Here is a 14,269-nt window from a genome sequence, read left to right on the forward strand (position 1 = left end):
TTTCTCTCTATATGTCCTTAATCATCAGATAAATGCCACGAGAACATGTTAAAAACACCCCAAAACTGGATCATCATTAAGTGGGTCTTTCAAACAAAAACAAACAAAAATCACTGCGCCGCATGCAAATGATGGGCTGCTGTTGTGCTGGCTGTGTTTGAAATGTTTCTAAAGAACATTAAATTCAAAACAACTGAAAGAAGCCATCCAGTGGCCCCTTGAGTTTCTGTCATCCGTGCTGCCTTTGTTTATGTGTTCATGCAAATAGGCAAGGTCCCATTTGTGAGGACAACTGAGTTATAGGAGGGCTCATTTGCAAATAGCATCTGTTTTGTATGTTTATCCAGTCCTCCTGAATAATTTCTTTTTTTTTCTCGTTTTTTTCTTCTTCTTTATTTTAGCTACAGCACTATGTCAATCCGGCGAACGCTAAAAAACTCCAGGCTTGTTTGCAAGAAAGACGACGTCCACGTCTGCATCATGTGCCTTCGTGCCATCATGAACTACCAGGTCAGCTCTGTGCAGTCTGCAGTCACTCTGATTTGCCCTCTGAAGCACAATCATCTAAGTGAAGGCAAAAAAAAAAAAGCCAAAAGCTTTTTACTTATTCATTTCTTTACTTTTCTCTATGTCTCATGCTCTCATTTCCTTTCTTCCAGTATGGTTTTAACATGGTCATGTCACACCCACATGCTGTGAATGAAATTGCACTAAGTCTCAACAACAAAAACCCAAGGTAAGTTCCAACCAGAATAAAAAACGAATAAACATCAAAACCAATCCAGATGTTTCCTAACCTCAGACACATTATGGAATAAGGTTACTCTGAGTGGCGCGGGGTCAGATCCAGCGCGAGTGCTTTTGTTGCCTAGAGACGTCCAGACCGCTGGCACACTCTGTTGCTCTTGCAGATGCGCTCTCAGATGCTTCTCCCCAGTAGCTTCTGGTGAAGTCGAGACTTATTTGTGTGCGTTTGTGTTGTCACTTCATGCCCAAGGGCTGAAAGAGGTCCACAAAATCAGAAAGGGAATCACTTAAGCTGTCAGATTCAGTCTCATCCGGGCAAATATGACCCAGCGTAGAGGGAGCAGACGTGGCCTCCACTTTTACACACTTACACGCATCATGCAGACTTTTAATTCAGTCGACACTATAACAAGTAGGAGCCCTTTAGCCATTCATTTGTGATTTTCCAACCAAAATTTACCCTATTTTGTATTTTTATCTGACAAAAAGGATGTAACGTCATGTGCAGATTTTCTAAAGAGGTTTATATCCCATTGGATTTCCCCATGTGCTGACTGATCCTGTTTGTACGTTCTCCTTGTTTTTCAGAACCAAAGCTCTGGTTTTGGAGCTCCTGGCGGCCGTCTGTCTCGTGAGAGGTGGCCACGAGATTATCCTCTCTGCATTCGACAATTTTAAGGAGGTACGATCTGCAAGGACGGATAAGCCAAGACAGACTAGAGAATTTCCCTCCGTCTGTGCAGTTTCAAAGCATGACTCGGCGCCGGAGGAATCCTCCTTCAGCATTTTCCTCGCTGCTTCAGAGAGGATAGCTTCTAGGAAATTAGCCCTTAGATTACAGCTGCGTAGCTCCGGATGACTCGCGTAGAAAATAGTGCACGGTAACAGGATTCAACAGGCTTGACGAGGCTTAAATGAGGAAAGATTACTAACTGATAGTCTTGTCTGACCTTTTCTGGAAGAAGAAAGGGGCTGTTGGATAGAGAGGAGAGAAGATCTTTAGACAGAAGCTCCACTTTGTAGCTCGCAGCCTACAAACACAAGCTAACTGAAGTTAATGTAATATTTACTCTGCTGAATGAAATATTGAGTGTTGCCGTCAGCCACAGTTGGAGAATAAGGCAGCATATCAAATGACATTAAGGCTGAATTATGATTATTTCTTGTAAAAGCAGTGTGAGGCTTGCTGATGTGATGGAGGAAGGTTTTTTTTTTTTTACATTAATGCTCTCAACCTTTTTTTGGGTGGCTTTGATGTGCTGTCACAGAAAGCAGCTTCAGGCAGAGGCTTGAGGATTTTGGAAAAACATGCCTCTTTTGCCTTTTAAATTCTTAATTGCGTGTCTGCGGAGCTACCCTCCTCATGACCTGTCTCTTCTGCTTCCCAAAAAACAGACCAAAGTCTTCCCCCTACTTGTTGCAAATGTTTAACCATAGCTGTAGAAGCTGGAAAATAGTTTTTTTTTAGTTTTTTTTTTTTACCAAGAAGTAAATATAATAAATGTTTCTTCTCATGTTTAGGATTTATTCCATTTGTGGTTTGATTCTCTATCGTGTTCTTTTGTTCTGCAGGTTTGCGTGGAGACGCAGCGATTTGAAAGGCTAATGGAGTACTTCAAAAATGAAGACAACAACATCGACTTCATGGTGAGTGCAAACACGCTCCTAATGAGTATCGATTGTGCTGCGATCCCTGAAAAAGTCCCCCTGAGCAGACCTGAGATTCGCTCGTGAGGTTTTTTGGGCCCCACAGAGCCAGACTGAACACATTCCATGTTAATCATTCACTGTTGCAGAGACTTCTTGAGAAAGCACTTTGGTGGGTGAGTCTGGTGGGTTAGACAGGTGCAAAGGGACAGAGAAACGATGCAACGGAGATGGAGAGAGCGCTAATGAGTAACCACGCCGTGGAAAATGAGACTGATCCATTCAGAGAAAAGTATAAAGTGATGGGAGGAAGATGCCAACTTGCACATGATCGCATCCACCACACTTTGACTGCCCCATAAATCTGTAAGCTCTTGTGATGCAGCCATTATTAATATTAGACGGGTTCCTTTTCTGAAGATTGAAATCAGACTGGCTAATGAGCTTTTTCTGGATGTGGACGAAAAAAGTCTGTTTATTAAAACTATTTGCTTGCTTTCTAACTTCATCTTAGTTACTTGATAAATAATCTGCATTTGGACCGAAAAAATTATTAAACTTTAAATAGATGTTAAAAACTGAATTATAGCAACAATTAAAAAAAAAATCAAGCGACATACTGACGAGCTGTCCAGGATATCCCCTGCCTTCGCCCGCAAGTGGCTCGGGTTAGGCTCCAGCAGCCCTGTGGCCCAGAAATGGACAAAATGGGTTTAGAGGATGAATAAGTGAATGAATGAAAAAGATAAAGTTACCGGGTAAGTAAAAGATAAGGGGGTGGGATTATATAGTTTGCTATATATATATATATATATATATATGTGTATATGTGTATGTGTGTGTGTATGTATGTGTGTATGTAGCGTATGTATTTCTATGATTAGGAGCAATTGTAAGATCAAGAAGATAGCATTATTTATTTATTTTCCTATTAATTTATGAATGAAAATCTTACATAGATTTGAGATTTTATTGTGTTTTTCCTTTGTTCTATTGCTGAAAGTTGCTTAAAACAAGCCAATGAATCCATGACTACCTGCGGTGTCTGAAGGTGACGTCTCACTACCCGCCTTCTGCTTTTAATTCCCAGGTTGCGTGTATGCAGTTCATCAACATTGTGGTGCACTCGGTGGAGGACATGAACTTCAGAGTTCACCTGCAGTATGACTTCACCAAACTGTGTTTAGACGACTACTTGGATGTAAGATGAGACAAACCTCTGCTTGTAAATGGGCTGCAGACATCCGTCTGAACACTGCCAGTCAATAATAGCTATTCCATGACCTCAACAAAATCTGTCCTTTTATGAATCTTGCTTTCAAATGACTTTCCTAATTAAAAAAAAATATCTTTTCAGAAACTAAAGCATACAGAAAGCGATAAGCTGCAGGTCCAGATCCAGGCCTACCTGGATAATGTGTTTGATGTGGGAGCCCTGCTGGAGGATGCAGAGACCAAAAATGCTGCCTTGGAGCGTGTGGAGGAGCTGGAGGAGAACATATCACATGTGAGTGCCTTTAAGTCTTTAAGGCTGTGATTGTAGTTTTTTAACATGTTCTTGTGTCGCTTTTCTGATGATGGAAGATGCATACAAAGAAAATTAAGCATTACATTGTATTAAAATAATTTAATTTTATGTTTATTTGGACAGTGCACATTCAATGAACATTTCCGTAAGTGTGCCAGTGTTAGCTGCAAAGCTAATTTTCAAATGGAGTCCCTGGGCAAGGTGTAGATTTTCCAACAAAAAAGACCAAAAACACACACAATCGACAGTAAAAATGACAAATACTGTAATACTAAAAGTCAGTAAGAGTTTGAAAGTGAATTAGTCTGTACACAGTTTATCAACAACTTAAATTGATAAATTATCTACAGTAATGAAACAATTTAAACGATCAGGATTTGATATGCATCAAACACTAACATAAAATATTGACATGTTCATGCAACATAGGAAATGGGATATGGCCTCCTTTAGAGCGTGTGCATTGTTGTTTGGATTTAACCATTTTTTAATTTGATTTCTAAATGTATTAAACGTTGGACACACTCTTAGGGTGAGAGGCAGATTGTTCCAGAGGTTACAGCTTTTAGCAGAGAAACAGATTATCCAAAATGGGTGCGTCTGCTGGGCTCCACCCAGTCACCTCTGGCTACAGACCTAGTGGGTGCATCAGCTGCAGGTTTAAACTTACTATATTTAATATGTATTTAATATGTTTCTGAGTGTTTCTGTATTCAAATCATTGTGAATTAGGAGCAGACAAAAACATTCTGTTTAAAAAAGATACTATTTGTGATGTAGGCTAGGTGGGCAATAAGCTCCCTTTCTGAGCTCTTTGAAATGGGAAGGGTGAAGGGGGGCGGGCATTACTCGGTGGCAAATTACTAATAAATTAATGCTTATTTCACAGACTGTCGTAGAAAGCGATGGTTTTTAAATTTTGACTAAAAAGGAAATAATCCTAATTTAAAGACCACTGAGACGGCTTTTACAATAGATCAAAAAAGGTTGGACTGGTTTTTTAATGTTACTTTATTCTGCTAAACCTGGTTGAACAGTCTAAGGACTCTTCTCTTCATGGCTCCATGTTGTTTATCAGGAAGTGGATTAGCTCCGTTTGTAACCAGAAAGGACACAGGCACAATATTTAACACTCGACCTTTAAGTCCTGACTGATTAGTGCACTGTGGTGAGACAGAACATCCTCACATCCCTGCCTGTCGATGTATTACGTAAGTTGGATGTTGTCTCTTCAATAAGTTTGTGTCACTCCATGACCTTCTCCTCCTGATGTTCCCCCAGATGACAGAGAAGCTGCAGGACACAGAGAATGAGGCAATGTCCAAGATCGTGGAGCTGGAGAAGCAGCTGATGCAGAGGAACAAGGACCTGGAAGCCATCCGGGTCAGAAAAGCATCTGTTTTCTTAGGCATTGCTGCATAATTATTACGCTTCTGCATCTGTAATCAAGCAAAACATTGTGCATTTATCATGATCAGTTAAAACTTGATTTATTAAAGCTGAGTCATATTTTCTTGTTATCTGACCCGTCCTATTTTTGTTTCTTGTTTTTCCTCACAGGAAGCTTACAAAGACACCAGCTCCCAAATTCAGTCCCTGCGACAGATGCTGAAGGAGAAGGATGAGGCCATCCAGCGACAAAGTAACTTGGAGAAGAAGATCCACGAGCTGGAGAAGCAGGGAACCATCAAGATCCACAAAAAGGGAGACGGCGACATTTCCATTCTGGCATCCTCTCCTGCCGGAGTTGAGGGTTTGACGGGGTCCACGGCGACAGGAAACGGGCCTGCTGTCAATTCAGATCATTCGGGAGCTGGTGGGGGCATGGCCGGTCCACCTCCACCACCTCCTCCACCCCCTCCTTTGCCAGTGAATGGCACATGTGGGTTTGAGTCCAGGCATGAATTCTTCTTTTGATTTAGTTTTGTCTGCATTATGATTATTTTATACCCTGTCCTCTCACAGTACCAAACGGACCACTACCATCCGTTTCAGTTCCAGCCCAGCCTCCACCGCCACCCCCTCCTCCTCCTCCGCCCCCTGGATTGGCCTCAGACTTATTCCCTTCCGCCCCTCCACCTCCTCCCATGCCCCCCCCACTGCCAGGATGCGGGACGCCCACTGTGATCATGAACTCTGGCTTAGCAGGTAAAGAAACGTATAAAAAATGGGTTCCGAGTTGCCTGTTGGTGTCACCAGAGCCTTTAAGATTTTGTCTGTGCGTTTCCAGATTTTGTGCCAAAAAGTAAATTCTTTCTCTTTTCCTTTGCTGCTTTTCTATTGACCTGTCTGTGAATTGTTTTCCCTTCTCTGCTGACCAGAGGGACCCATCAAACTGTTCTGTAGGTTCTGCCTGTCAGGTTCTATGTTCTGTCCCTGTTTCTTTCCATTGTTCTCCCTTCACTTTGGAACGGGGTATTTTCAGTGGAATTCTTCAGCTATGAAAACTTCAGTGCTTGAGGAACATTTTAAATCCACAAATGTATATATTTTTTTCATTTCTTAAAGTCACTGCATTTCTGAACAAATGCATTATAATCTTACAGACTCTACTAGGTTACCAGCAAAGTAACATTTTTTGCAGAATTTTCATATTCTTTAAGAAGCAAAACTAAATGAAAATACCACGTTTCAAAATGTTTGCACGCTCCACCTTTTGTTGTGACTGTGAGTGTCTTCACTCGCCCGAATGACGCATCGGCACTTTTAAAGTGTCACTTGCATGCAGAGCCAGAGTGACCTGCTGCGGCACGCAGCCGATTAAAGTGATAGGAACTGTGTCGGGCTGGAATGCTAATAATGTTTGCTGTGGCTGCCTTATCTGCCTGTCTGTGTGTGAAGGCAGGGCGCCACCTTGACGGTCCGCTTCAATGAAGCAGCTGCAAATGGCTTTAATCTGCCCCATAAGAGTCTGTCTTTAGCCCTGGCAGGTAATCCCTGCCATATGGGCTACTTACTAAACTGGCACAACCTCCTGCCAGGAGGCTGCCGGTCAGATGCAAATTTGAAGTGTTTTAAATAAATCTAAGTGTTTCAGGAGATTGTATCTCCCCTAAACCATCACACTCATGTCTGCAGTCTCAGATGCCCATCTCTCCCTCCCCCTGCATGCAAATGTGCATTTGTGCAAGCTTTAATCGCAGACTAGGTTACTTTGTTGACTACTTTGTATCATGTTTAGCTGTTAAGATCAAGAAGCCCATCAAAACCAAGTTCCGCATGCCCGTCTTCAACTGGGTCGCCCTGAAACCAAACCAGATCAACGGGACCGTCTTTAATGAGATCGATGACGAGAGGATACTTGAGGTGAAACTCCAGTTCTCATCTGAAATGATGAACTCCTGCTTCATTCCCGCTTTGACATCATCCTTGTTGATTTTTTTAAGGACTTAAACGTTGACGAGTTTGAGGAAATGTTCAAGACTAAAGCTCAGGGCCCCCCAATAGACTTCAACGTGAGCAAGCAGAAGGTGATCCAGAAGGGCCCCAGCAAAGTCACCCTGCTGGACTCTAACAGAGCAAAGAACCTGGCCATCACACTGAGGAAAGTGGGCAAGACAACTGAGGAGATCTGCAAGGCCATTCAGCTGTAAGCTCCAAGATTGTCTCTTTTGTTTTTCTTTATACCATGGAAAAAAAAACAATGTTAAAGATCCAAGTTTAATGACCCACTCCGGTCATATTTGGATCTTGTAGCTGCTTTAAGTCGTTTTTAGCCAAAATCTAAAAACCTGTGTTGTTTTCTAGGACATAGTTTCTGCAGAGCTGCAGTAGTTTACTAAAAATTTGCCTCTTAGTTTTGGGCGGGACTGTTGGTTTCGGAGAAACCCCACCCCTCTTCCCATCACCTATAAATGAGAGCTCTCTAAAATCACCAAAATCACCCTTTTCATTGGATTTGGTCTTTAAAGCTCATACGTTCCCGTCCTTCATTGTCTGGTCCCTGTTTTTAGGTTTGACCTGCGGACTCTGCCGGTGGATTTTGTGGAGTGCCTGATGCGCTTCCAGCCCACGGAAAATGAGGTCAAAGTCTTTCGGCAATTTGAGAAAGAGCGCAAGCCTGTGGAAAGTTTGACCAATGAGGACCGGTTCATGATGCAGTTCAGCAAGATCGAAAGGCTCATGCAGAAGATGACTATCATGGCCTTCATCGGCAACTTCAGCGAAAGCGTGCTGATGCTCACGCCGGTGAGCGAGGGCCTTAATATGCCCATTTTCAGTAAGATGCGGAAATAAACAATGCTGACCTAAAACCAACGTCTTTGCCATTCTGCAGCAACTGCACGCGGTCATTGCAGCGTCTGTGTCCATCAAATCCTCACAGAAGCTGAAGAAGATTTTAGAGGTGCAGCAGCTTCATGTGGATTCATCCTGTCAGATGTTCGCATCCTTTCCTCTAACATATCTCTTTGCTTGTTCTGCAGATTATTTTGGCTCTTGGAAACTATATGAACAGCAGCAAACGAGGAGCTGTTTATGGATTCAAGCTGCAAAGCTTAGACTTGGTAAGTTTTACTGTTTGGGGCCAAACTTCAAACCTATTTCCACCTTTTAAACTGTTTCTTTCTTCCCTTTCCATATAGTTACTTGATACCAAGTCAACAGACCGAAAGTTGACTTTGCTGCATTACATTGCCAACGTGGTAAAAGAGAAATACTCGCAGGTTTCTCTCTTCTACAACGAGCTGAATTATGTTGAAAAAGCTGCAGGAGGTGAGCGTTTTTGTTGCAGTTTTTTTCATGGCTCGTGATTTGTGCAATGGTTCGCTTTATGAACCATTTCCTTCTCTGACCCCCACTTCTGCGTGTCTGCAGTGTCGCTGGACAACGCCCTGCTAGATGTGAAGGAGCTGCAGCGAGGCATGGATCTGACCAAAAGGGAGTACAGCATGCATGGCCACAACACCATGCTCAAAGACTTCATCACACACAACGAGAGCAAGCTGAAGAAGCTGCAGGATGACGCCAAGATTGCACAGGTAGTGGCACCTTCGGAGGGAAAACATGGAAGTTGTGAAAGTCAGAAATGAATCAGAAGTGTTTCGTTTAAAGGATGCCTTTGATGAGGTGTTGAAGTTCTTCGGGGAGAACTCCAAAACGACTCCACCGTCTGTTTTCTTCCCTGTGTTTGTGAGATTTGTTAAAGCATACAGGGTGAGTTGGAACGCACACAAATGTACACAAAAAGTCAGCAAGACACTCTTCACCTGTCATCCAACCATGAGCCATTTTTGAGTTTCCTCTTTTTTTATGGAGCGCCAGAAATACTGAATATGTACAGAGGCAAATGTCAGAGGTTATTCAAACAATGCTCTTTTTATTTTTTTTAAACAACAAAAAAACACAACAGAACCCCACTGCCGCCCCCCAAGGAATATAAGCAGGCATTAACCACTAAGGCTGAGTGTGACGATGACACAAGGAACCAAAATGTGAAAACAGGAGAGTCGTTGGGAACAGTTTGGAGCTCATCAAAGTATGAAAACATCGGGCCCCCTGCCTCTGAACCCCCCTAGAGTGTATTTAATCTCCATAAATTGCAATAAACCAAATAGACACTTTGGGTGGCTTATTTTACTTCTTGTCTAATAAGATCCTTCTACCTGAAGGTAGTGTTGTAAAAGCAATGAGAATAGATTGTTTTCTGGCTGTGACGCCAAATATAGCCATGGGTTTGGTTGAAGATAGGTTTTGACAGCTTGTGATGATGTTACAAAAATGACAGACCAGCATGACGTCAGAGATGCACACAGCCAGAACATGTGTGTTTAGTCAGCAGGGGTGTGATGGCATCTGTCACAGCTGGCTTCTACATTAGGATAGATCTTTGCTAGCCTTGCTTTGGAGAAGTGGACGCGATATTCAACTTTTAATTGGATTCAGTTCAATTTTGCGCAGGAGGAGCTGCCATTTACTCTCAGTAAAGCATCATTCCAGATGTCGTCCTCCAAAGCCAGTTCCTCCCCCAACTCTGCCCTGATGTTTACAAGATTTGTGTCTTTTAAGGAATTTCTGTGATCACGTATTCTTGATATATATCTTCTAAAATGTACCAGGGTTTTCTAAAAGTCCTTGAACCATTTTATAAAAGATTTAACTCAAGTGAGATCTGGACTTTGGGCCTTTCCCACAAAGGAAAACTTGAACGCTATTGCTGACGTCTTAGAAAACGAAAGCTTTTAATAGTTGATTAAAGGAAGTTGTATAAACCAGAGTGTTAATGTCCATCGTTTTACCTAATCTTTCCCCTGGAATAGGACCTCATAGTCATCAGCGAGGTTTTCCTTGTTCCCTTCAGGTTGCTGCGCTTCATTAAACCTGCCACAAACAAACGGTCTTGCATGCTTGAATGCAGCCACCCAGAACTGTTTTGCTTCAGCCCACTGTTAATGATTCTTTTCTTTTCTTAGTTTTTCTCTGCTTCTGCTCGTTTTATCTTCAATCCTTCGATTTTAGAACAATGTCTTATCAAGTTTTTAGTTCTGACACTTGACATTGTCCTTGGTCAATCTACAGGTTTGACGTTTGTTTTCTCTGATGGAAATAATTAGTATTTCGATCTTTCAAATGACTCTTTTGTTAACACAGTGTTTTGTGTTTGCTACAAAGCATCACTTTTAACTCCAAAAGCGTATTTCAAATCTTAAACTGATCTGAAAAATAAGAAAAAAGTAAGTTTTATGATTTTTGATTTGTTTTGTGTATTTGTTTTTGCAGAGCCAGGATGTTTAGTGTTAAAACATGGAACTATACACATTTAAAACCACCTTTTTGCCTTTTAAGCATTTTATTTTACTTAAACTTTTACTTGAACTTTTTTCATTCTTACTTACAGATTATTTAAATAGTTGTTTATTCTTTTAATTTATTTCTCAAATGTTGAGTGGAATTTAGAATTTTGATGCTCATTCAGTAAAAGCTGTCAAAACTCCATTAAACGATGGTCTCCTCCTCAGCAAGCGGAGGAGGACAATGAGCAGAGGAAGAGACAGGAGCAGATTATGATGGAGAAACTTCTAGAACAAGAGGCCATGATGGAGGAAGACCAAAAGGTAAAAATGATCCCAACTCTTTTGCTTCCCCTATTCTTCCTCCTGCTCCCTTCCTTGTGCTTTTTTAGGCCGGGAGGTTCACAGGGATCAAAGTGTCCAGAAGGCAAAGCCAACTGCACTTCCTCTCCTTCATCTTCATCCTGTCTCCCCCCAGACTGCTGTTCCACAGGATTAGTAGAACACCAAACGCCTGCTGGGCGCATTTCTATCCGGCTCTTCCAATCTGGACCCCGCTGAGCCGCGTCACATCAGCTCAGGAGCCGTTTTAATTCTGTTAACTCGCACAGGCACACAGGAAGGGGGCCTGCTTAGTGATTGGGAGAAGCCAGAGTTGATGGTGTCCTCCTGTTTCCTCAGTCTCCCTCCCACAAGAACAAGCGGCAGCAGCAGGACCTGATCCAAGAGCTGAAGAGGAAGCAGGTGAAAGACAGCCGGCACGTCTATGAGGGCAAAGACGGAACGATAGAAGACATCATCACGGGTAACCTCACCTGGATCAGGCTCACACACAAACACACCTACACAACTCTGCATGGAGGTTCTCTGCTGCTCAGATTCAGTCTTTAAGTATGACAGGGTTCTAAACCAACTAACACTCGACTTTGACAATCAAAGTTTTGAATCAAACTGATGGCAATGTTGCTCAGCTCAAATATGTCTGATTGTTGCTCTTCTTATCTGCTTTGTCTTTGCTTTGTAACACCATCTGTGCATAGACAGGACCTGGATATGACTATGTTATGGCAGAGCTGAAAAAGAAGGAGAATTGTTTTTAAGTATTCTCTTTCCTGAGGGAGGTACTGTTTTTAAAAAGTCCTTATGAGTTATATTTTCCTCCAACCTGACAGCAGTTGTTATTTTTAAAAACACAATTTATCACTTTAAATGAGATGCATTAAAAATGACATATTTAGAATTGTGTTTTAGCACTGTAAACAACATATTTGACGTCAGGAAAATCCAAACCAGGAGCTCAGAAACTCGATAATAGGTTAATAAACCCATTTTTAATGTTTATAATGGAACCAGAAAAGCATCTCTTAAGAGGCTAGTATAATATATACACACAACTTCTATTTTTATTACTGGAAGACAGTTAAATATTTTGCAGAGAAAATATTAAAAAGACAAGGTTATCTTATAAAAATTCCTAAAAGTAGGAAAAGTCTGGTTTTTTTTGAGTGTTTTAAGCACCAATTTTAAAATAAACATGAAGAAAAAACGTAGACACAACATTAACGGCTTCTTATTTTGAAGGACGTTTTTGGTGCAAACGAGTGCATCCAGATAAAGCAGTGGGGGGACCTGCTTCATGCTAACAGTGCTAAACCCAGTAGAAATCTGCTCTTGTATTGTGGCTGTCATGTCATCCTGGCTGTTGTCCCTGTCATTCTCAATGCAGTGCTGAAGACCGTGCCCTTTACCGCCCGCACAGCCAAGCGCGGCTCTCGGTTCTTCTGCGAGTCCGCTCTCAATGAGGAGTACCATTACTAAGCTTATAGATCACTCTCTCTTCTTCAAGGTTGCTGGATGAAATATTGTCTCCTTCTTTTGACCCCCCCCCCCCTCCCTCCTGTGCATGCACCTTCACACCTTTTAACCTTCGACCCTGAGTCTCACACTGCATACAGGTTCACCACAGTCTCTGAGGACAATGAATGCGTTTGTTGTGTTTTTGTTTTGTTTTTTTTCCTCCCTGAGCATGACAAGGTGTTGAAGTGTTGGATTTCCCCTGCATGTAGCGTTCACCACCATTCACCCCCATTACTTCACCAACAATGGCAACACATAATGTCACAGTTTCCAGGAGAGAAAGAGCATTACTCTGAAAAACAGGCAGGATGCTGCCATCTAGTGGCTATAGATTGAAAATGAACAGTGAAAAAGGAGCGGGAGTTGTAAAAATGGTGGCATATAGAAGCAGCTCCACTGCAGGTATGACATTTGACTGTATCAGAGACCTGGACGTTGTGACTCCTCCCTCATTTCCTTCTAAACAGGAAGTACCTCAGAGACACCAAAATCCCATAGACTTCTATTGCAAAATGAACAGCTAATACTCAGTTACTCTTTCTGTCAGAATACGCTGCTACTTGTTTTTAACAAGTTCATATATTTTCTGTAGTGCAAGTTTTTCAAGGCCAATCATATGCCTCAAAAAAAGTATTGAACGTTCATAGCATTTGACAATCTCCCACCTCCGCCTGCAAGTGCCAGGACAGTGGCCTCACTCCTGATTGGCTCCATCATGGTGGTGTGCGTATCACCAAAATAATGGCGACTGAATGGACTTCATTTCATCTGAGCCTGAAATACGCCACGTTCTATAGAGGGCGTCACTCTCACTCGGCCCAGTTCTCATATGCAGTCAATGGTTACGAGTGATGTAGTGATGCGTATCTGTGGCATTATCCATTGCAGTTTTTCATTCAGATATGAACGATGATGTGTTGTTGCACTGTTATTGTTTTTTGCTGCATGCTCACTGCTTCATCTTTGCTACAACCCTGCACCCCCTTTATGCACTGTTCCGGCCCCCGCCTGCTGCATTCGCTTGTCTGTCAGACGTGTGCTGCGCTGCTGCATGTTGTGTTCAGAGAAATCCTTTGTGTCTTGACCCCGCAGGGGTGTGTTTGTGTGCTGCTAACATGCATCCAGGTTGTTGCACTGATATTTTTTATTTATTTATTTATTTATTTTTTTTACTGTTGTAGTCTTGAAAAACTTTCCCTGGCTGCATGCGCGCTGTGGTTATTTATTAATATATTTTGGTGGGGGTGCATTTATTGTTGCTCTGATGTTTAGGGGGGGTTGAAATGGGCTCATGTCTTCTCTGCTGGTAGCCACTTTCCAAAGCAGTTTGGGTCCACTAATGGAAGTTTGCAAGTTGAACCAGTTTAACATCCTCCAGCGCTGTCCTCCGGTCCTCCTCCCCCTCAGCCTCCCTCTGCTCTCGCTCTGCTCCACCACTGTGAACGCCTCGGGCCGGCAGGCTCCGGTCGGCCCCCTCCTCCATTTATTTTAACCTTCCTTTTGTCTTCTTTTTATCCAGAACTAAAGAAGAATAATATTACTAAATTTCCAAATGTCTACTTGAGGGTAAGGAAGTCCTCCAGTAGCCACCCTGTAGTGGATGTATCCCCAAAATGGCAAGCATCCCTTTATTACTTCCAAATTTTTGTGTGGAATCCTTTCTTCCTGGACACCCCGCCTGCTCTTCCTGTCTTCACTTCCTTATTTATAGTTCAAATTGTTTGCTGTTTTAAGTCTTTTTTTGTTTTTTTAATTAAAAGAA

The 14,269-nt window shown here is 42.2% G+C and overlaps 1 protein-coding gene across 8 annotated transcripts in view; it reads left to right on the forward strand.

Moving 5' to 3' along the window:
• fmnl2 (formin like 2) overlaps positions 1 to 14,269 on the forward strand; it is a 42,361-nt gene that overhangs the window by 26,395 nt on the left and 1,697 nt on the right. For 2 of the 8 annotated variants that reach the window (XM_023951085.1, XM_023951092.1), the window contains 20 exons: positions 402 to 510; positions 660 to 736; positions 1,336 to 1,429; positions 2,320 to 2,394; positions 3,485 to 3,595; positions 3,752 to 3,901; positions 5,204 to 5,305; positions 5,483 to 5,804; positions 5,888 to 6,070; positions 6,244 to 6,264; positions 7,104 to 7,228; positions 7,309 to 7,511; positions 7,876 to 8,110; positions 8,199 to 8,267; positions 8,347 to 8,427; positions 8,506 to 8,635; positions 8,738 to 8,901; positions 8,975 to 9,076; positions 10,879 to 10,974; positions 11,332 to 11,455. In XM_023951085.1, coding sequence (XP_023806853.1) covers positions 402 to 510; positions 660 to 736; positions 1,336 to 1,429; positions 2,320 to 2,394; positions 3,485 to 3,595; positions 3,752 to 3,901; positions 5,204 to 5,305; positions 5,483 to 5,804; positions 5,888 to 6,070; positions 6,244 to 6,264; positions 7,104 to 7,228; positions 7,309 to 7,511; positions 7,876 to 8,110; positions 8,199 to 8,267; positions 8,347 to 8,427; positions 8,506 to 8,635; positions 8,738 to 8,901; positions 8,975 to 9,076; positions 10,879 to 10,974; positions 11,332 to 11,455 — 2,573 coding nt within the window. Of the gene's footprint in view, positions 1 to 401; positions 511 to 659; positions 737 to 1,335; positions 1,430 to 2,319; positions 2,395 to 3,484; positions 3,596 to 3,751; positions 3,902 to 5,203; positions 5,306 to 5,482; positions 5,805 to 5,887; positions 6,071 to 6,243; positions 6,265 to 7,103; positions 7,229 to 7,308; positions 7,512 to 7,875; positions 8,111 to 8,198; positions 8,268 to 8,346; positions 8,428 to 8,505; positions 8,636 to 8,737; positions 8,902 to 8,974; positions 9,077 to 10,878; positions 10,975 to 11,331; positions 11,456 to 12,376; positions 12,497 to 14,026; positions 14,124 to 14,269 lie in introns of all 8 variants that reach the window. The other 6 variants (XM_023951086.1, XM_023951087.1, XM_023951091.1 and 3 more) reach the window with 6 other exon arrangements.

This window comes from Oryzias latipes, chromosome 21 (assembly GCF_002234675.1).
Source record: "Oryzias latipes chromosome 21, ASM223467v1".
Taxonomy (NCBI): Eukaryota; Metazoa; Chordata; class Actinopteri; order Beloniformes; family Adrianichthyidae; genus Oryzias; species Oryzias latipes.